This window comes from Hyla sarda, chromosome 5 (genome assembly GCF_029499605.1).
Source record: "Hyla sarda isolate aHylSar1 chromosome 5, aHylSar1.hap1, whole genome shotgun sequence".
NCBI classification, from domain to species: domain Eukaryota; kingdom Metazoa; phylum Chordata; class Amphibia; order Anura; family Hylidae; genus Hyla; species Hyla sarda.
The window spans coordinates 262,441,100-262,463,611 of NC_079193.1; the positions used below are offsets into that span (position 1 = coordinate 262,441,100).

Here is a 22,512-nt window from a genome sequence, read left to right on the forward strand (position 1 = left end):
AGACACCAACGGGTAAGCGAACAGAGCTCCACTGGATGTTGCTGAGCAGTAGTGAGAACAAAGATCTAATGAGGACATTAGGTCTCACAACTTTTGGATGGTACCATACCACATGGCATGGGGCCCACACAGTGGAACAAACAGTCCCTCATGACTAAATATGTCTTATTATCATTCTGTATTTGTTGCTGCATACATACAGAATCTGATAGGGCCTTCCATTAGTTTTTCTCTTTAGTTAATAGTTTTTTGGGTATTTTTACTTAAAGGACATCTGCAGTGCTGGGCAAAAAAACATTTTTTTACCTCATTTAATAGGTCTTTGAAAGACCTTTCCAACAATGTCTCCCCCATCAAAATTGGCCCAGTCTTTCTCCCGTTATCAGCACACGAATTACGGAGGAGAAGTGAAAATAAAACTACATCTCCCATCATGCCTTGTGCTTACTTCCTGTAAGCTGCTGCCCTCCCCCTGTTCTATCCCCCCGAGCAAATTATTATATTGTAACGCCCACATCTCCCTCCCCTTCTGCTCATCTCCCCCTCCCCATGCTGCTCCTGTCCAGTGATGAAGCAGCTGCCTCCGTGCTCACTGTAGTGTGGACACTGGAGAGTGGAGAGTGAAAGGAAAAATGGTAAAAAAAACATAATTGTTTGTCTATAAAACTGTCCTGATATTGGTCCCTCCATCTTTTTCACAACTACAACTCCAAGCATGCCCAGTTATTTTATATGCTGTTCGGGCATGCTGGGAATTCCAGTGGTGCCTCCAGCTGTTGCAAGACTACAAATCCCAGCATGCCCTGTCAGCTTTCTGCTGTATGTGCATGCTTGGAGTTGCAGAGGTGACTCCAGCTGTTGTAAGACTATACATCCAAGCATGCCGTGTCAGCTTTCTACTGTTTGAGTGTATAAATGAGTTGTAGTTCACCAACACCTCTACTGTATCAGGAGACTCCTGGGAGTTGTAGTTCACCAACACCTCTATTGTATCAGGAGACTCCTGGGAGTTGTAGTTCACCAACACCTCTATTGTATCTCTGTAGTCTCCTGGGAGTTGTAGTTCACCAACACCTATATTGTATCTCTGTAGTCTCCTGGGAGTTGTAGTTCACCAACACCTATATTGTATCTCTGTAGTCTCCTGGGAGTTGTAGTTCACCAACACCTCTACTGTATCAGGAGACTCCTGGGAGTTGTAGTTCACCAACACCTCTATTGTATCTCTGTAGTCTCCTGGGAGTTGTAGTTCACCAACACCTCTACTGTATCAGGAGACTCCTGGGAGTTGTAGTTCACCAACACCTATATTGTATCTCTGTAGTCTCCTGGGGGTTGTAGTTCACCAACACCTATATTGTACCTCTGTAGTCTCCTGGGAGTTGTAGTTCACCAACACCTCTATTGTATCTCTGTAGTCTTCTGGGAGTTGTAGTTCACCAACACCTCTATTGTACCTCTGTAGTCTCCTGGGAGTTGTAGTTCACCAACACCTCTATTGTATCTCTGTAGTCTCCTGGGGGTTGTAGTTCATACACCAGTGTTTCCCAACCAGGGTGCCTCCAGATGTTGCAAAACTACTACTCCCAGCATTCCCTGGTTGGGAAACACTGGCATACACACACACATAACAGGGACTACAACTCCCAGCATGTGTCATTCAGTAGTCCCCCCCCCCCCCAGTCTGATATTTATTCCCTGTAGTCTATACACCACCAGCCCGTGCAGTGTAATATGTCTCCTTCACACACACGTCCTCCCCCTCCCTGCTCTGTGGTTTGCTCTGTGTTTTCCCCCATTGAAAACTTGAATCCTCCCGGTGATAAGTGAGGTCCTATGTAGACAGAGCAGGGGAGGGGGGAGGAGCTGTGGACGTCCTCATTCTCCCCCTGCTTGAATCTTACAGATAGGGGCGTTTCTGAGGATGAGCCTATGGCTGCCTCAGAAAGCACCCGCTCATGCATATGCATAAGCAGGGAGGACCTGACAGAGGCTAGGGGGAGCACAAACACTGCTGGGAGGAAGAGATTTCCGTCCCCAAGATGGTGGCTGCAATGTAATGAATAGGGGACGGACGCAGGACTACTGGGCTATGCTGGCAACTCTAATATCTCAGAAACGGCTGCATATAGGTAAATAGGACTAATTGACTGAATTGTATAACTTTTGTTTGGGGAACATTTGGGCAGGGATTTTTGACCAATACAGTTGTCCTTTAACTAATAATGTGAATAAGATGTATTTTTTTTGTGGTAAATGTTTTAGAAAGTAGATTTAAAAAAAATAATAATTAAATAGGAATTCCACATCCCTGTATCATTTCTTATCATCCAACGCCCGGTACAGGCAGTTCCGGGCGCCATGCAGGTGAAATTTTCAGGCCCTTAACCCTGCTTCGGGCAAGCAGGGCCGGACCTGAAAGTCCCCGACAAGCATGACGGCGCTCAGAGCCGCCGCTAATAGCCAGCACCACGACTGGCTATTAACCCTTTACATTGCCGCTGTCAAAACATGTGAATGCTCCCTGATGGGCTAGTGAGTTAGATTGTGGGGGATCGCGATCCACTATAGAGGTAGCCACAGGGCTTTACCTCTGCTCCCTGGTGTCCGTGGCTTGGTCATTGATAGAGCCTGGCTGGACTAGGCTCTATCAATGGATCGCAGAGCACACAGATTAATGTAGTTCGATAGAACTCTATTGATCTGTATGAGGAGTCCTAATGATTCCACCTAAAAGTCCCCTAAGGGACTAGTAAAGTGTAAAAAAAAAAAAAAAAAAAAACACAAATTTTTTAAAATAAAAGTTTGACCCCTTCCATATTAAAAGTTTAAATCACCCCCTTTTCCTATATAAAAACATGTAAACATAATAAAAATAAATATATTTGGTATCGCTGCATGCACAATTGTACGAAATATTAAACATAACATTATGTATCCCGTATGGAAAATTATGTAAATATAAAAAAAAACAACAAAAAAAAAACACAGAATTGCAATTTTTATAATATCCCAGAAAAAAAAGTTAAAGGGGTACTCCGCCCCTAGACATCTTATCCCCTATCCAAAGGATAGGGGATAAGATATCAGATCGCAGGGGTCCCGCTGCTGGGGACCCCCGGGATCTCAGCTGCGGCTCCCCGTTATCATTACTGCACAGAGCAGACTCGCTCCGTGCGTAATGACGGGCAATACAGGGGCCGGAGCATCGTTACATCACGGCTCCGCCTGCTCGTGGCGTAACGGCCCGCCCCCTCAATACAAGTCTATGGGAGGGGGCGTGGTAGCCATCACGCCCTCTCCCATAGACTTGCATTAAGGGGTGGGCCGTGACATCACAAGCGGGCGGAGCCGTGATGTAACCATGCTCCGGCCCCTGTATCGCTGGTCAGTACGCATGGAGCGAGTCTGCGAGTAATGATAGCGGGGTGCCGCAGCCGAGATCCCGATCAGACATCTTATCCCCTATCCATTGGATAGGGGATAAGATGTCTAGGGGCGGAGTACCCCTTTAAAAGAGATTAAAAAGTCAGATCAATACCAAAATGGTACCAATACAAAAAGCAGATTATGGCACGAAAAAATTTGCCCTCATACAGCCTCGCAAAAAAATAGGCTTCAGGCTTCAGAAAATGGCGATTAAAAAAAAATCTAAAAAGTTGAGTTTTTTTATTTATTTATTTGTAATACATGACAGAAACTATACAAATCTGGTATTGCTGTAATCAGGTGGCCTAAAGTACCAAAATAACATTTTATCTCAACCACAAAGTAAATGGTGTAGAAAAGAAAACCACCAAATTTGCTAAATTATCTTTTACTATTTCACTTCACCAATATTTTTTTGTTTCGGAGCATATATTATGGAACAATTAAAAGGTATTATTATAGTAGTTAGTTATAACTATTATAGGGCGGGAGGAAAAAGCGAAACTTGCCCAGGACAAGTGGATCGTCTTGAGGGACAAGTAGATTTTGCTCCATTTTAGTCCCGTGGACAAGTAGTTTTTTATAAAATTTCCGCACCCCTGGATAAATGCGAGAGTCCCATTAACAGGTTGGTGACAATGGATAGCTGGTTTTATTTCTTCTAATGGTATTTACATTTTTAGCTTTTGGATTTATAGTTGACTTTAGTGAACTAAGTAGAGCTGACAGGTGCTCAAATTGCTTTAACTGGCACATGATAAGAAGCCTTTAAACTGTTACAGCTTACTCGCTATAGTCTAGCTTCTGCTTGCTGGTGTAGCATTTTATAATGGCCTGCCTCCCCACAGACATTATTATATAGTGTGCAAATGACCAGCTCTAAATATTTTAATATTTATTTCATTTGTATGTACATAATTTGCTGCTACCAGTCCCATGGCTTATTGGATCACAGACAGCGCATCCAATAATAATATTAATCTGTCTTGGTACTCGATTAAAGGCTTTTTAAAGCATAGTCTGGGATTGTTCCTTAGTTACCGAGTTCTACGAGGTATATCGAATTGATAGGAAATTGTTGTTTTACAACAGAGACGCTAGGATGGATGTGCATCTTAATAATGGCTGGCTGTACCATTGTATCCTTGTATTGATCAGCTTTGGATGCTGCAGTCCTGCACTGCTTCCTGTGCACCACAGGGACGGTGATAAGTGAGGGTTATTTTACAGCCATGGCTCTTATTCTCAGACAGTGTTGTAAGACGTACAGCTCCAATCCCATTTCTGTGGAAAATCACTAAAAGGCCGGATCTCTGAAGATTAATTAAGTAGTTCTTGTTATATTACGTTATCTTAATCATTCAGAGTGAACCTCTAAATTAACTGTGCAAAAGAAAAATGCTGTCGGCGAAGAAAGTATTACTTTCATTAAATCTAATGTTTTGTCACTGTCAGACCTTTGTTTTATGCAATAGACTAATTCAATTCAGTAAAAAAAAATATATATATTGTCACAAGCAGAGCTGTTTTTTTTGCCCCCAACCCCCTACAGCGCAAAAAAAAAAAAAAAAAAGGGCAAGATTCACACTGTTTTCCCTGCACATTTACTGTTTGTGCCCTTAGGCTTTCATGAGACAGATGTTTACCAAAAGAGTTTTTTTTTTTTTTTTCTCTGGTATATATTTTGCCTGCGTATGTTGGTTTATCTTTACCTCAACCGTACCTATAAATGGATACTGGGTGATTGTCAATTTTTTTTTATGGGAATAAATGACAGATTGATGCATCTCGGGCAAGTGTTCCAAACAATCTCACAGAATGTATGGCCGAAACATAGTTAAAGGGCTACTCCGTTGCTCAGCGTTTTGAACAAACTGTTCCGAACGCTGGAGTCAGCATCGGGAGCTTGTGACATCATAGTCCCAGCCTCTCATGATGTCACGCCCCTCCCCCTTAATGCAAGTCTATGGGAGGGGGCGTGACAGCCATCACGCCCCCTCCCATAGACTTTCATTGAGGGGGCTGGGCGCGACGTCATGAGGGGGCAGGGCTATGATGTCACAAGCTCCAGCGTTCGGAACAGTTGGTTCCAAACGCTGAGCAGCTCATAAGATTCAACAAATTAAAAAAAATTTTTATTGTTCAATGAACGATTACTTTCAATTTCAATAATGGCTTTCAATATCTCTGCTTGCTTACTTGCTTACTTTTAGGAGATACAAATCTATCCAGGTCCTGTGATGCTCATGCACGTGCAGTGTATGTGTACGAGAGCTGTGTCTTGTAGCACTCCATGTGGCATGAACCTATGTGTCCAGGGTAGGGCTGCAACGATTAATCGATGTTATCAATAAAATTAAATAACTGTATTCGTTGTCGACGAATCCCGTTATCGAATAATCGTCCGATTCGTTGTCCGGGTTCCGGCTGTGATAACACTGCTGCTGGCGCGCGGTCAGACGCTAGTCCGCACCGCTGCAGCCTCTAAGTTAGTTTAGTCCCTGTCCCACCCTCCGCTACCCACTGCTCACCAATCACGTGTGCGGCTGCTTCTCTGAACTCCTCCCATCCCCCGCCGCTTGTGGACGCTCTACACTTCCTGCCGGTAGGACAGTTTCCTGCAGTTTAATGCGCCCTGCCCCTGTTACTGCCGCATTGCTTATTGACACACACATGGGGGGTATCTGCAGAGCATTGCAACCTAGTGTCATCTATAGACACTAGGATGCAATGCTCTGCACATACCCCCATGTGTATAGTAGTGTAAGTGTGTACTACATACACAATGCTATACACATGGTAGTATGTGCAGAGCATTGCACCCCTGTGTCTGTATTACAGACACAGGTGCAATGCTCTGCATATACCCCTATGTGTATAACAGTGTGTGCAGAGCAATTTCACCCCTGTGTCTGTAGTACAGACCCTAAGATGCAATGCTTTGCACATACTACCATGTGTATAGCAGTGTACATCTAGTACACACTTACACTACTATACACATGGGGGTATGTGCAGAGCATTGCACCCTTGTGTCTGTACTAGACACAAGGGTGCAACGCTCTGCATATACCCCTAAATGTATATCGGTAGAAGTGCACACCGCTTTACCCGTGGGGGTTTGATCATTTTCAGTTCATAAGAGGTATAAGATGTCTAAAGCTACATAACATATGTCACTAAAACACAGCATTTTCTTTTCTTTACATTATATTGTAGGGCAACATTGAGGGAAAGTTCTAGACCCCAGGGCTATTGCCATTACTAAATCTCAACGGGTGATAATTACGCTAAATGTTGGCATATTCTGTCCTAGTTCATATTCTCTTTTACAGGATTCTGAAGGAGTCGAAATTATGCTGGGTGTTTGTGCCAGTGGTTTATTGATATATCGAGATAGACTACGGATAAACCGGTTTGCCTGGCCTAAGGTCCTAAAAATTTCATATAAAAGGAATAATTTTTACATCAAGATCCGCCCAGGGGAGGTAAGTTAAACAGATAAAACAGGAAGTGCTATTTTTTCCTCTCCTATCAAAACATTTTACACAGATGTTTCTGTTTAATGTGTAAAATTATACTTTCAGTTAACATAATAAAATATTAATTGAAGTAAAATATGCAAAATCTGACCAGACATAAGAATATAAGAATAGGGTAAATGGAAATGACTGGTTGTACTTCAACTATATAATTGCCATTGATATAATCAATATTGCTATGAAGGGAAGAGTTTAAGGTTTGATATATATAATTTTTTTAGTCTTCTTGGGTGCCCTTATTTTACTTATATGTTTTTCCTTTTGTTCCTGAAATAAAGGAATTTTACTCTTTTGGTTGACTAGCTATTCTTTTTACTGAATTGTCAGATGTGTGTTTAGAAGGCTAAGTGGGTGTGAATCATGTTCAGGTGAATGTGATTATGAGGCTCCTAATCACCCACCCCTTTAGCCTATGCCCAACCCAATTTGCAATAAAGTTTCTGTGCATCTGATTATTCATTGAAGAATACAGGTAGTCAATCAAATAGAAAATAAAAACACTGATGGAATCTGGGCACCTGATGGCTACAGAATGATATGGAAAAACTCCTATTTCTTATGGACCGCTTGAAATAATGGGAACAACCCTTTATTATGATCACGTTATAGCAGATGTTAGAGTATGCAGCCATATTGGTTGTTGTTTGAATTAGCTTCATAGAAAAGTGTCACTTAATATTGATTGAACAAGTTGACTGTGACTAGAGATGAGCGAACTTACAGTAAATTTGATTCGTCACAAACTTCTCGGCTCGGCAGTTGATGACTTATCCTGCATAAATTATTTCAGCCTTCAGGTGCTCCGGTGGGCTGGAAAAGGTGGATACATTACTAGGAAAGAGTCTCCTAGGACTGTATCCACCTTTTCCAGCCCACGGGAGCACCTGAAAGCTGAACTAATTTATGCAGGAAAAGTCATCAACTGCCGAGCCGAGAAGTTTGTGACGAATCAAATTTACTGTAAGTTCGCTTATCTCTAGATGTGACCATCATGAGATTATAAGCAGCTAATTCAGTGTTGACAATTAATATTGCTGTTTCTTCCTTTTTTACTATTTTTCCAAAATGATCCATCCTATATAATTAAAAAAAAAGACAATATATTTTTTATTTTAAAAAAATTACCAAATTTCGCCTTGTGCTTTGCCTTCTGGTTTACAAACATATTGCCAACTATACTCTGGGTTGGAGATCTTCTTTAATTGGCCAGGCAAGCAGTATATTAGTATTCTCATTGCTAATGCAGGTTCTTTATAAACTAAATTTTATTATTGCATATTTAACTGACTGTAAAATATTTGTATTCCTTTCAGTTTGAACAGTTTGAAAGCACCATTGGTTTCAAGTTGCCAAACCACCGGGCTGCCAAACGCTTATGGAAAGTATGTGTGGAACATCATACTTTCTTTAGGTATACCAAATAGTTTATTTTACATGTTGTATTTTGTTTTGACTTTTCCTGGTATAGTATTATTTGCAGGTTTGAAGTCATTGCTTTATTTTATGAGCTTTACCATTTCTTACATAGAGCACCGGTTCTAAATTATATACATGAAGCAATAGATGTTCAAAAGTAAGTGTATTAAAATACATTGTCTAGATATAATTCTCCTTTATAATCTATTCACATGTAGAGTATCCAGCGCATAATTTATGTCAATGGGTAACAAAATACACAACTGATTTTGCTACCCATTGACTTCAATGAGTAGGAAAATACGCAGCAGCAAACACTCAGCAAAATATGGCATTTGTGACCCTACCTTAAGGGTGTATTCACATGTACAGTATCGTGCGTATATTTGATGCACAGGATTTAGAACTACAGATTTTATGCTGCAGATTTCAATGTAAACTAAATGACTGAACACAGCTTTAAATCTGCAGCTTTAAATCTTGTGCATCAAATAGGCACAGGATACTGTGCATGTAAATATGTCCAAAGGGTCAGCTCGCGCGTCCTTATTTTTGTTGCAGTTTGCTGCCAATTGACGTCAATGGGCAGCGAAATCTGTTACAGCAAAAATATGCACATGTGAAAAGACCCTAAGGCTATATTTTGCATTGATGCAAAATATGGACACACAGACTGAAATTTGCTTGTCAAATGATTCTTTAATCAAGATGTGCACGTTGATCTTGTCTGACTCTTTGTTTTAAGACATGTCTAATCCAAGACCAAGCTTAATTTGTCCTGTTAAAAACGAAAACCTCTTTATTTACTGATGTGTTGTCATTTCTTTATATTCCAATATATATCCATGTTATAGGCTGCTTTTGCCAGAGGCACCTCCCAAAAAATTCCTTACCTTAGGGTCGAAGTTCCGCTACAGTGGGAGGACGCAAGCTCAGACGAGAAGAGCAAGTGCACTGATTGATAGGCCCGCACCCTATTTTGAACGTTCTTCTAGCAAACGTTATACAATGTCCCGAAGCTTAGATGGAGGTAGGAATCATGTACTTGAATTACATATGTAATAAGATGTTAAACCATATCTAAGAGCAGAGCAAAGACATTTTACTCTTATATAGTTTAATTAGAGCTGAAAATTTTGAAGCAGTTATCATTTTCTTACCCTATGTGACAGTATCACAATTAAATGAACAAAGGACACCCACTCATGACTCCTACACTCTGCATTTAAGTAGTAAAGTTCATGCTTTTGCTTTAAAGCGTCAGATTACGCCCATAAAAAGGGGTGCGTTCTGACTCTGATTATTACATAATATATATAATTCCCGCTATCTGCATTGTCTGTGCGTTCACATGTGTCAGGTTCTTACATTCTTTTTTCAGCCACACTTACACTTGATTTCTTTAATATATGTCTATATGTAATTTGTGTTAATTGGGACAGTTAGGCTTTTTTCTTTTTATTATTAATCATGTGTACCTACCTTATGAATACCATCATACCAGAATGGGCATAACTTTATGGCTCATTTAGCTTTTTGAGGCAGTATGTAAGGGGCTTGATGAGACAAGGTGATGGCTAGCAAAATCATCCTGCAGGGATGTTTTATATGATGCTGAAGCAGATTATGTCCTATTAACAATGACCTCACAAATGACTGAACTATTGTTTGTGAACTCATTCACTTCCATTATTGTATGTAGCACATACCTTATTTGAGGTGAGATGTGCTGCAGACAAGCGATGCTTACACTAAATATGCAATTGTCCTATCAATGAGCATTTGGTAGTTCGGTGACTGCTCGGCCGTTTACATGGGTCAATAATAAGGAATAGAGTTTTAGACCCCAGCACTTATATTGGTAACATTGGGGGAGGTTTATCAAAACCTGTGTAGAAGAAAAGCTGGCCAGTTGCCCATAGCAACCAATCAGATTGCTTTTTTTTATCTTTTAAATTTTTTAAAAATTAAAGGGGTATTCCAGGATTTTTTTTTATTTGACGTTGCTACTAGGGCTGTAAAGTTAGTGTAGTTAATAATATAGTGTCTGTACGTGTGTGACGGTGGTGTCACAATTCTTCTGTGATTATCGCCCCAATATTTATTTTTAACAGCATACAAAATTACTCATGTCTAGGGATTTCCCAGGTTGCAGTGCGCTGAGACCTGACATCATTAGTCAGGTGATCAGAGGGAGCCTGTCCTGCTTCAATTTTTCAACAGCTGTAGGCCCCCTGGTTAGAAAACACGGTTTCTCGGTCGCTCTTCATTGGGGGACACCTTACTGATGGTATTTTTCTTGCCACTAGGAGACGCTGACACTAGAAAGAAAAAAAAAGTCAGCTCCTCCATGGCAGGATATACCCTCCCACTGGAAGTGAGGTAATCAGTTTTAGCTAGTGTCAGCAGGAGGCAAGACACAGGTATGGGAGCTCCAAAGAACTGGTCTTTTTTTAATTATTTTTTAGTAAGTTCTGTTTAGTTAGGTTCTTTACTCCCTTTTGTTTCCTTTTTTCAGGTGGGGGTTCAGGAGCATGGCGCTACCTGTTCCCCCATATGTGGCGAAGGGGCACGGGACATTAATGAATGCACCGTTAACCCCTTCCCGCCAACAGCCAGTGCCTGGATTGCTTCTTGGGTCCAGGTCCCCCTATTTCCCTGCTCGTCCCGCTGTCGCAGCCTGACGTGATGCAGGTGACTTAAAAGCTGGCTGAAGACATCTCTAGGTGAGTATATGAAGATGGAGTCCCTGGGTGAGTATGTCCCACCCCCTCCTCCCTTCCGACACAGGAATTATGGGGTTAATATGTGCCCGTGTGTCTTTTGGGGCAGTTTTAGGGGGTCATTGGCCTGATCTTTAATGGGGTCTGGGCTCTCACTTGAAGTCTCTCCTGTCTGTTATGTCCAGGGCAGCCGCCGGCTTTTGCGGCAGCTCCCTGTACTTATTGTGCCACAGTCACTGCTCTCTTCTGCTCCGGCGCTGTGCTGGCCGGCAGGAGTCAGAGCGGGAATCTGGAGTTCAACTGTAGGGAGACTCTCACCCTGCTCTGGCGGCGCTGCCTTCAGAGCGCCGACAGGGGAGAATCTGTGCCTCTCCTTACGGAGCTTAGCTCCGCCTCCCCGCAGCAAGCTCTCCAGTCTGGCGTGCCACAGGTGTGTTTATTTTTACCAGGGATGTCAGAGGCTGTATACATCCTCTGACTACCTGGTTCGGGGCCGTAGTCTTCTAGCCTGCGGGCACCGCTGCTCTCCCTCTCCTACCCAGATGGATGGGGACTCGGAGCTTTGCTCCCTTTCGCTTTCAGAGTGGGACCCATTTCTCTCATCTCCTGCAGCCTTTCTGGTGTGGGGAAGACACAGCTCCGCCAACCTTCCCCTCACAGGTGCCGACGAGCGTGTTGCTGTCGGCGTCTCGGTATATATCTCCGTCCCCTCTTACATTAGTAAAATGGGGTTCTATTCCCCACCCCGGCTGGTCGCTCTTTTGGAGGTGGGGGAGTGGGCATAGGGCGGCATTTCCCTGCTTCGAGCGTGCCTGGTGCACTTGTCAATTCCTCCTCTACAGGGGGAACGGGATCAGGGGCTGGTGTGGTCTGTGCCGGGGTTTTTTTTCTCTCTCTCGGCCACCCCTTGTTTTTCCCCTCCGCTAGGGGGATTATTTCGCTGAGCGCTATCTTCTGCTTAGATGGAGGTCTCTCTCTCCAGTTTTTTTGTTGTTGTTGTTTGTTCTCTACTGTTGCTCCTGCAGCCTTGGCACTCTCCTCTGTTGGAGGAGTTTCCGCACTGATATATGGCTCAGCATCAGCCAGTTTAGCCACTGCCTGTTGTTTGGGTCCTGCCATTGCTCTCCGCATCCCTTGATGTATCTCCCTGGGATTTCTCCTTGACTGTGTCGATTGTGCGACACTGACACCACTGTCTCCTAGAGTGACCTCCCTGTGCCCCGTACCGGGGGTCTCTGCTGGGTGAATTTTAGTTTTTTTCCCCTCTGTTCCATCCTGACGGGATGTTGCTTTGGAGTGCTTGGGTCTCCTCGGACCACTAGGGTCCAACACTGGTTAGTATTAGACACTATCCTAGACTGCTGTAGTGTGCCTTCCTTTTTTGGGTTGGCCCTCCTGGTTCTTTGGCCCTCAGTGATTCCATTGTGGGCAGTCCTTCTGTACCACACTTCTGCTTGTCTCGACACCCAAGTTTGTCTCCTGGAGCATGTCGCGGCCGTTGGCTTTCCTTCCCCTTCCGGTACAAGTCTTTGAGGAGCTGCAGGCACCTCCAACTTACCATGTTGGCCGTTGTGGTGTTCTGGGATGCTTCTTTTTAGGGTCTTTCGCTCCTTCTTGACTGTTTATACTTCTGTGTAAATCTTCCAGGTGATTCAGGAACCTCCAGTTCCCATGTCTGTCTCCTTCGGGGCCCATGTACTCCCAGGATGGGGGGTGTTCGGGTCATCCGGATTACACCTTTCTAGCTACTTTCGCCTTCTGGGTGCTCATGGCGGGCCCCTGGGACAGGGGTTTTGGGTCTCCAGATGTTTTGGTCATTGCTCTTATGCTCCAGCCCTCTCTAGAGCCGTTTTCCCCTCTAGAGAATTTTTCCAGTGTTGTTCAGGTTTCCACCTTCTGAGCTCACTTTCTGCTCAGTCGTACGCTGCTCTTCCTGGTGTTTTTTCTCTGCCATGTTCTCTTGAATCAGTCAAATCTGGACAGGCTCTCTTGTTGTGCCCTTTTACATTTTTGTTTTCCAGCCGGGCTCGCCCTTGGTCTAGTTCTGTGTTCCATGGGGTTGATTTCTACCCTCTCCCCGGGATGGTTCTGGCCTGGCGTCTCCTGCCATGTAGGACACGAGCACCCTCTCGATGCTCACGATCATACACAGGACGTAAATGTACGTCCTGGTGCGGGAAGTCCCGCCAAACCAGGACGTACATTTATGTCCGTGGTCGTTAAGGGGTTAAAGAAGCCATCTGGTTGCTATGGGCAACTGGTCAACTTTTCTTCCACACAAATTTTGATAAATCTTCCTAATTGTGTTAATATATAGGCAAATGTTTTCAAGATCATCAGTGGGATCAAAATGTTAATGTATTGCACATTATAAAGTTAAGTCATATCTATTTAATTAGCCATATGTCTTAAAAGCGCACAATTGTTTAACCCTTTAGGGACTATTTTCATCTTAAAGACTCAGCAAATTTTCGTTTTTGCATTTTCGATTTTTCCTCCTTCCCTTCTAAAAATCATAACGCTTTAAATTTTGCACCTACAGACCCATATAAGGGCTTGTTTTTTGCATAACCAATTGTACTTTGTAATGACATCACTTATTTTAGAATATAATCTGCGGCGAAACAAAATGAATTGAAATGATTCAGCAGGCACCCCGTGCAAACCCACAGGGTACATTCTCACGGGCGGGGGTTTACAGTGAGCTTCTCGCTGCAAGTTTGAGATGCAGCAAATTTTTCCGCTGCAGCTCAAACTCCCAACGGAAACTCTCTGTAAACCCCAGCCTGTGTGAATGTACCCTAAAAATACTACACTACACTACACCTACACAAGGGTAAAACACTACATATACACCTACACATTTATCCCCCCCCCCCCCAATAAAAATGAAAAACGTAGGGTTTCCAAAACGGAGCCTCCAGCTGTTGCAGAACAACAACTCCCAGTATTGTCGGACAGCCATTGACTGTCCAGGCATGCTGGGAGTTTTGCAACAGCTGGAGGCACCCTGTTTGGGAAACACTGCCGTAGGGTAATTTTAGTATCGGAGGCAAGTGTCATTTTTGCATCCAGGTCTGTCCCTATGCAAATCCCTAATTTAGGCCTCAAATGCACATGGCGCTCTCTCATTTCGGAACCCTGTTGTATTTCAAGGCAACAGTTTAGGGCCACTTATGGGGTATTTCGTACTCTGGAGAAATTGCCTAACAAATTTTGGGGGGGCTTTTTCTCATTTTATCCCTAAAGAAAAGGTAAAGTTGGGATCTACTCCAGCATGTAATTGTAAAAAAAAAAAAAAAAAAAAAAAAAAAAATTTTTTACACTTCACATACTTTTCATTTTCATAAGAGGTAAAAGGAAAAAAAGACACCCAAAATTTGTAACACAATTCCTCCAGAGTACAGAAATACCCCATATGTGGGGCGTAAAATGCTCTACGGGCTCGCAACAAGGCTCAGGAGTGACAGTGCCATGTACATTTGAAGTGATTTGACCTGGGGTGGCTGATCGTTACGTTTCTGACATAAACGCAAAAAAAAAAAAACACCCACATATGACCGCATTTTGGAAACTACACCCCTCACGGAATGTACCACCCCACAGGTGTTTGAATAATTTTCGTTAAAATTGGACATGAAAATGAGCAATTTGTATTTTTTCACAAAAATGCTGGGGTTATCCCAAATTTTTCATTTTCACAAGGGGTAATAGGAAAACACCATTTCTTCTGAGTATGGAAATACCCCATGTGTGGACGTAAAGTGCTCTGTGGCGCACTACAATGCTCAGAAGAGAAGGAGCGCCATTGGGCTTTTGGAGAGAGAATGTGTCTGGAATTGGCTTTTTTTTTTTTTTACTGTTCTGGCACCATAGAGGCTTCCTAAATGCAATATGTCCCCCCAAAAACCATTTCAGCAAAAGTTGCTTTCCAAAAGCCAAGTGTGACTCCTTCTCTTCTGAGCATTGTAGTGTGCCAGCAGAGCACTTGACGTCCATCCAAGAGATGGGGTTACAAATTTTGGGGGGCATTTTCTCCTCTTACCCCTTGTAAAAATGTAAAATGGGGGGGCTGCATTTTAGTGGAAAAAATAATTTACACATCCAACTTTAACAAAAAGTCGTCAAACACCTGTGGGGTGTTAAGGCTCACTGGACCCCTTGTTACGTTCCTTTGGGAGGTATAATTTCCAAAATAGTTTGCCATGTGGGTTTTTTTTTATTTTATTTTTTATTTTTTGCTGTTCTGGCACCATAGGGGCTTCCTATATGTGTCATGCCCCCCCAAAAACCATTTCAGAAAAATCCACTCTCCAAAATCCCATTGTCCCTCCTTCCCTTCTGTGCCTTGTAGTGCACATTCAGAGTACTTGACATCCACATAAGAGAAATTGGGTTTCAAATTTTATGGGGATTTCTCTCCTTTTACCCCTTGTAAAAATTGAAAAAACTGGGTCTACAAGAACATGCGAGTGTAAAAAACGAAGATTATGAATTTTCTCCTTCATTTTGCTGCTATTCCTGTTAAACACCTAAAGGGTTAACACACTTTCTGAATGTCAATTTGAATACTTTGAGGGGTGCAGTTTTTTTTATGGGGTAGTTCTAATAAGAAGGCCCTTCAAATCCACTTGAAAACTGAACTGGTCCCTGAAAAATTCTGATTTTGAAAATTTTGTGAAAAATTACTTTGAAGCCCTCTGATGTCTTCCAAAAGTAAAAACATGTCAACTTTATGATGCAGATATAAAGTAGATGTATTGTATATGTGAATCACTATATAATTTATTTGGTATGTCTATTTTCCTTATAAGCAAAGAGTATCAAAGTTAAAAAAAAATTTTTAAATTTTCGAATTTTTCACCAGGAAATACCAGTATCAACAAAAATTTACCACTGACATAAAGTAGAATATGTCACGAAAAAACTGTCTTGAATCAAAATAAAAAGTAAAAGCATTCCAGAGTTATTAATGCTTAACCCCTTAAGGACCAAGGAAGTACCAGTCCTCTCCCTTACTATAACGCAGGGGCCACGGCGTGGCCCCGCATCCCAGTGGGTCGGTCCCGGCACCTAGCAACGGCCGGGACCTGTGGCTAATAGCGCACGACACTGATCGCGGTGCCGCGCACTATTAACCCTTTAGACGCGCCGTTCAAAGTTGATCGCCGCGTCTAAAGTGAAACTAAACTTCTGACGGTTAGCTCAGGGGGCTGTTTGGGATTGCTGTAGGACAAGCTGTAGGACAAGAGGCGGGTCCCCTTACCTGCCTCATGGTGTCCTATCGCCGAATGACTGCTCAGTGCCTGAGATCCAGGCATGAGCAGTCAAGTGGCAGAATCATTGATCTATGTTATCCTGTGGGATAATAAAGATCAATGTAAAAGATCAGTATGGGAGCTATAACACTGCAAAAAAAAAGTGAAAAAAAAGTTAATGAAGATCATTTAAACCCTCCCTAATAAAAGTTTGAATCATGCCCCTTTTCCCAATCAAAAAAACCCAACTTTGTAAATAAAAATTAACATGTGATATCGCCACGTGTGGAAATGTCCGAATTATAAAAATATATCGTTAATTTAACCCACGGTCAATGGCGCAAAAAAATTCAAAAGTCCAAAATAGCATCAGATCAATACAAAAATGGTACTTCTAAAAACTTCAGATCGCAGCACAAAAAATTAGCCCCAATACCGCCCCGAGTGCAGAAAAATTTAAAAGTTATAGGGGTCAGAAGATGACAATTTTAAATGTATACATTTTTCTGCATGTAGTTATGATTTTTTTCCACAAGTACGACAAAATCAAACCTATATAAGTAGGGTATCATTTTAATCGTATGGACCTGCAGAATAAAGATAAGGTGTGATTCTTACCGAAAAATGTACTTCGTAGAAATGGAGGCCCCCAAAAGTTACAAAATGGCGTTTCGCCATATATTTTTGGGTAAAATGACTGATGTCATTACAAAGTAGAATCGGTGGTGCAAAAAATAAGCCATCATATGGATTTTTAGGTACAAAATTGAAAGGGTTATGATTTTTAAAAGGTAGGGAGGAAAAACGAAAGTGCAAACACAGAAAAACGCTCGGCCCTTAAGGGGTTAAAGTGACAGTGGTCAGATTTTCAAAAAACGCTCTGGTCCTTAAGGTGAAAATGAGCTGTGTCCTTAACCCCTTAACGACACAGGACGTAAATGTACGTTCTGGTGATGTGGTACTTAACGCACCAGGACGTACATTTACATCCTGAGCATAACCGTGGGCATCGGAGCAATGCCGGCATCATGCACGGCAGGTCCCGGCTGTGGATCGCAGCCAGGGACCCGCCGGTAATGGCGGACACCCGCGATCCCGCGGATGTCCGCCATTACAACCACAGATGCCGTGATCAATACAGATCACAGCATCTGCAGCATCGCGGTCACTTAACAGGACGATCGGATCGCCCGCAGCGCTGCTGCGGCGATCCGATCATCCTGCACGGCAGATGGAAGTCCCCTCACCTGCCTCCGCTGTCTTCCGGGAGTCTTCTGCTCTGATCTGCCTTCCCGCAGACCAGAGCAGAAGATGACCGATAACCCTGATCAGTGCTATGTCCTATACATAGCACTGAACAGGATTAGCAATCGAATGGTTGCTATAAATAGTCCCCTATGGGGACTATAAGAGTGTAAAAATAAAAGTAAAAAAATTAGAAAAAACCCCTCCCCCAATAAAAACGTAAATTGTCCCATTTTCCCTATTTTACCCCCAAAAAGTGTAAAAACTATTTTATTAACATATTTGGTATCGCCGCGTACGTAAATATCCGAACTATTAAAATAATATGTAAATGATCCCGTACGTTGAACGACGTGAACGTAAAAAATAAAAAATAAAAGTCCAAAATAGCTGCTTTTTTATAACATTTTATTCCAAAAAAAATTAATAAAAAATTTAATAAGAGTTTTGTATAAGCAAATATGGTATTAATAAAAAGTACAGATCACAGCGCAAAAAATGAGCCCTCATAGCACCGCTTATACAGAAAAGTTAAAAAGTTGTAGGTCTTCAAAATAGGGGGATTTTAAACGTACTAATTTGGTTAAAAAGTTTGTGATTTTTTTTTAAGCGCAACAGTAATAGAAAAGTGTGTAATCATGGGTATCATTTTAATCGTATTGACCCAGAGAATAAAAAACACATGTCATTTTTACCATAAATTGTACGGCGTGAAAACAAAACCTTCAAAAAACAAATTTGCAAAATTGCGGTTTTCTTTTTAATTTCCCCACACAAATAGTATTTTTTTGGTTGCGCCATACATCTTATGGTAAAGTGAGTGATGGCATTACAACGGACAACTGGTTGCGCAAAAAACAAGCCCTCATACTAGTCTGTGGATGAAAATATAAGAGTCATGATTTTTTGAAGGGGAGGAGGAAAAAAAACGAAAGCGTAAAAATAAAATTTTCTGAGTCCTTAAGGTCCAAATGGGCTGAGTCCTTAAGGGGTTAATGAACTTTTATTTAAAAAAAATAAAATAAAAGTGATCGGAACATCACGATTTTGTCGCGATACTCCCGATCAGCTCCGCTGAGCTGCCGGGATTCTTTAACTTTCGCTTTAGACGCCGCAATCAACTTTTATTGCAGCATCTAAAGGGTTAATGCCGGGCATTGGTCCGATCGGACGTGCTCTGGATTAGCTGTGGGTCCTGGCTGCCCGTAGCAACCCAGTGAGACCCACCGGGTTTAACCCGTTCTCCACTGGTGAGAACGGTTTAAAGACGTTAAACTTGACCAGGGTGTACAGATAAGTCCTTAAGGATCGGGGAAGCAGGGCATACGCGTACGCCCTGCATCCATAAGAGGTTAATGGATAAGATTAGAAATTAGAAGTTTAAGTTTGGATGATATTTTTTGTCTCTATTGGAGACATGTACATGTTATTCCATATAATGGCAAGTTGACCAAGAGGAAATTAGAAACACCTCTCTCCCTACTTGTGACAAAAAAGATCCTTGGATAAACATTTTACATTATTTGTCAAATCCAATTGGCCCTGTACATAGTATATTAATCTTTCTTAAATGCACTTCGTGATCACTGGATTAGGAACAGATTTGACTGCCTTTTTGGGCAATCACAGCTTGCAAACATTGGGAATTAGATTCCATAAGGTGCCAAACATCTTGTATACCAGGCCATACTTACTGAAACTTTTAGTAAAACTTTGCCCTGCATGCATATAACTTTCAGCTTACCCTTTTCAGCTGGAATTTTAGTTGTGAAAATTGACAAAAACCAAACAAGTGAACAGCATTGTAGCCCATTGCTTTCTTTGTGTATACTTGATTCTACTCAGTGTTCTGATGATACAATTTAGGCATAGGAAGTAGTTACCTAGTAATAATAATATTTATTTATACATTTGTGGCATGTAACATACCTTTCAAAGTCTATGGTATTTTAAAAGGTGTTGTTTCCTAACCACATCAAAAATCCCTTCCTTCAAGTCTACATTTATAATTTGGTATATTTCCGACTGATCAGATATGTCATTATTCTACCAATATATTTCATTCTCATGCAGTAATAAAAAGGTGCCTAGGTAACTTATCACCTAAATGTAACTTGTTAGTTAAAGACTTGCTTTTCATTTGATAAATGATAAATGAATATTACAGATTTTGCTAAGGTATGTGTTAAAAATTGCACATGCACAGTCTTATTTATCTCCACATGTATCTATGAGTTCATTATATCCAAAGTCGGGATTTAAAAATCCATGTATTATGCTTGTCTGAAATTGACCTTACTAATCTGGGCTTTGCTACATTGTGGGCAAAATGTCCATGTTGTTTAGCTCAGAAATGACTGCGTAGACTGAATACAATTTGTAGAAAACTCTGATGTAAAAACAAGAATGCTCATTCATTGACAATGAACAGTTTGAAAATGGTGAAGCTTTGAAATAAACATTATGTTGGATTAATACATTTTACAGTGATTATACTCTATTAAAAGTCTTGAAAACTTCTTAACCTTGTGCCTATATACATTCACATTATTTTTGCCTGTCTAATAATTCTGAAAACAGAATGCTTTTTTTTTTTTGTTACTGTGATTTAAAAAAAAAAATGCCAAAAGTTTTGATCGGTCAGGATCTGTGTGCCAAGACCCCCACCGTTCAGGAACAGGAAAAAGTGCTCAGCTAAGCACGTCTCTTTCCATCTCATTCCTTCCTGCAGGAGACTGATGTTATAGAAAGTCTGTAGAGCCCATCTGATTCAGAGAGTAGAGAACCAGGAAGAGCCTAGTTGAGTGCTTTTCCCCACTCGTTCTAGTGATCAATAAAGCCCCTAACCAATCAAAACTTTTGACATGTCTGTATGACATTAGACAATTTTTTTTGTTTTGTTTTTTAAATCACAGTAACAATTTAGTCTTAAGAGTTAATAAGTTGCATTTAAGTTGTTCTTGCTCACCTCATCAACTAACAGATCTGCAGCTTTCCGCCTAACATTAATACTTATATGTAGTGTATGTATTTGAGTAGTATAATCTAATTGACTATTTACATTCATGCAGTTGTATAGACAATCTTCACATATGTAACTATTGTAAAGGGTTTGCCATTTATTTCTCAATCTGTGCATATTCAGCCCTTTTTGGTTGCTTGCTTTAAATAGACCATCCCATACTCAGTTATTTTTCCCAAATATCATCTTTTAGCATCAGTGAATGAAAACCATGACTTGTATATGAAGGATTCTGTGTCTGCCACAGAGGTGGGCACTGGCCCATACATCACCACAAAGGGTGCATCCCAAACAAACTTGATTGCATCGGTAACCCCTGAGAAAAAAGTTGAGGAAGAGAAAAAGGAGGAAGAAGAAAAACACAAGAAAGTAGAAGTTGTCACCACTGTAATTACAATACGTCATGATACTAAGGTACTTACAGGTTTTTTGTTTTGTTTGTTTTTGTTCTTTTTTAAAGGGGTACTCTGGCCCTAATACATCTTATCCCCTATCCGAAGGATAAGGGATAAGATGACTGATTGCGTGCGTCCCGCCGCTGGGGACTCCCGTTATCTGTCATTGCGCACCCACCTTTATTAGCTTTCTGCAGCGCTGGAGGCTCAGAGTGTGTAATGTGACATCAGGCTCCGGAGCGTGACGTCACATGGGGGCAGAGTTGTGACGTCACGATACTCTGGCCCCGTGGTCGTCACGCTACACACTCGGAGCACCCGGCGCTGTGGAGAGCTCACAAAGGTAGGTGGTGAATGACAGATTGCGGGGGGACCCCACGCAATCAGTCATCTTATCCCTTATCCTTTGGATAGGGGATAAGATGTATTATGGCTGGAGTACCCCTTAAATAAATGTTTTAGATTAGTATTTACATTGTACATCATTTACACTATTGCCTGAGCTTTTGTTATCAGTACAATGATGTTTTTCTGGCATATATTTAAGTGTTGTACAGGATTACACAAGCATGTCTGCTCTCTTTTTGCCTCTCCACAGGTTGTGTGTGGTATTACAGTTCAACCCAGTTCACCAGACACAACCCATAATATAAGCATGGTCAATTTTTTATGAATCTTGTACATCCACTTTAAATGTTTTTTGTTCTTTATTATCTTAGATTAGAGCATGTTGCTCGATATAGTAAAGAGAGATGAGCACTAAAGTAATACATAATGAATTGTGCATTCAGGAAGCTTTCAGACCTTTTCTTTTTCTTTCAAATTTATTTTGCAGACTCATTCTAAAATTTTCTAAAATAAATGTTTTTTTCCCCATTATTCTGCACTCAAGACTCCATAATGACAAAGTGAAAACAGGATTTTAGAATTCTTTGCTAATTTAGCCACTTAAGGACAAAGGGCGTACCAGTACGCCCTTGTCCCGCTACCCTCCTGCAACGCAGGCTCAGGAATCGGCGGGACCCGTGGCTAATGCCAGACATAGTCTATCACAGTGATGCCTGGCATTAACCCCTTAGACACCATAATCAAAGTTGATCAGGGAATGTAAAATGTTTAAAAAAAACATCCCGACAGCTCAGCGGAGCTGATGGGGATCACCGTAGTGAAAATGCTCTTTGAGGAGGGCCCTTACCTGCCTCCTTGCCGTCCGATCACTGGCTCTACGCTCCAGGAAGCCTGGAGCAATTGAGCACTGATAGCCTTGATCAGTGTTATGCTATGGCATAGCATTGAACAGTGTATGTAACCTGAAGACTGCATGTAATAGTCCCCTGTGGGGATTTTAAATTGTGTATTAAAATGATAAAAATAAATGTGATTTAATCCCTTTCCTAATAAGTTTGAATCGCCCACCTTTTCCCATTTAAAAAAATAAATAAATATGTAAACAAAAATAAACATATGAGGTATCGCCACATG

At 41.6% G+C, this 22,512-nt stretch overlaps 1 protein-coding gene across 15 annotated transcripts in view; it reads left to right on the plus strand.

Annotated features, from left to right (window-relative positions):
* EPB41L3 (erythrocyte membrane protein band 4.1 like 3) overlaps positions 1 to 22,512 on the plus strand; it is a 267,751-nt gene that overhangs the window by 192,857 nt on the left and 52,382 nt on the right. For 13 of the 15 annotated variants that reach the window (XM_056521616.1, XM_056521619.1, XM_056521621.1 and 10 more), the window contains exons 9-12: positions 6,765 to 6,917; positions 8,285 to 8,382; positions 9,242 to 9,417; positions 20,829 to 21,049. In XM_056521616.1, coding sequence (XP_056377591.1) covers positions 6,765 to 6,917; positions 8,285 to 8,382; positions 9,242 to 9,417; positions 20,829 to 21,049 — 648 coding nt within the window. The remainder of the gene's footprint in view (positions 1 to 6,764; positions 6,918 to 8,284; positions 8,383 to 9,241; positions 9,418 to 20,828; positions 21,050 to 22,512) is intronic. The other 2 variants (XM_056521618.1, XM_056521624.1) reach the window with 1 other exon arrangement.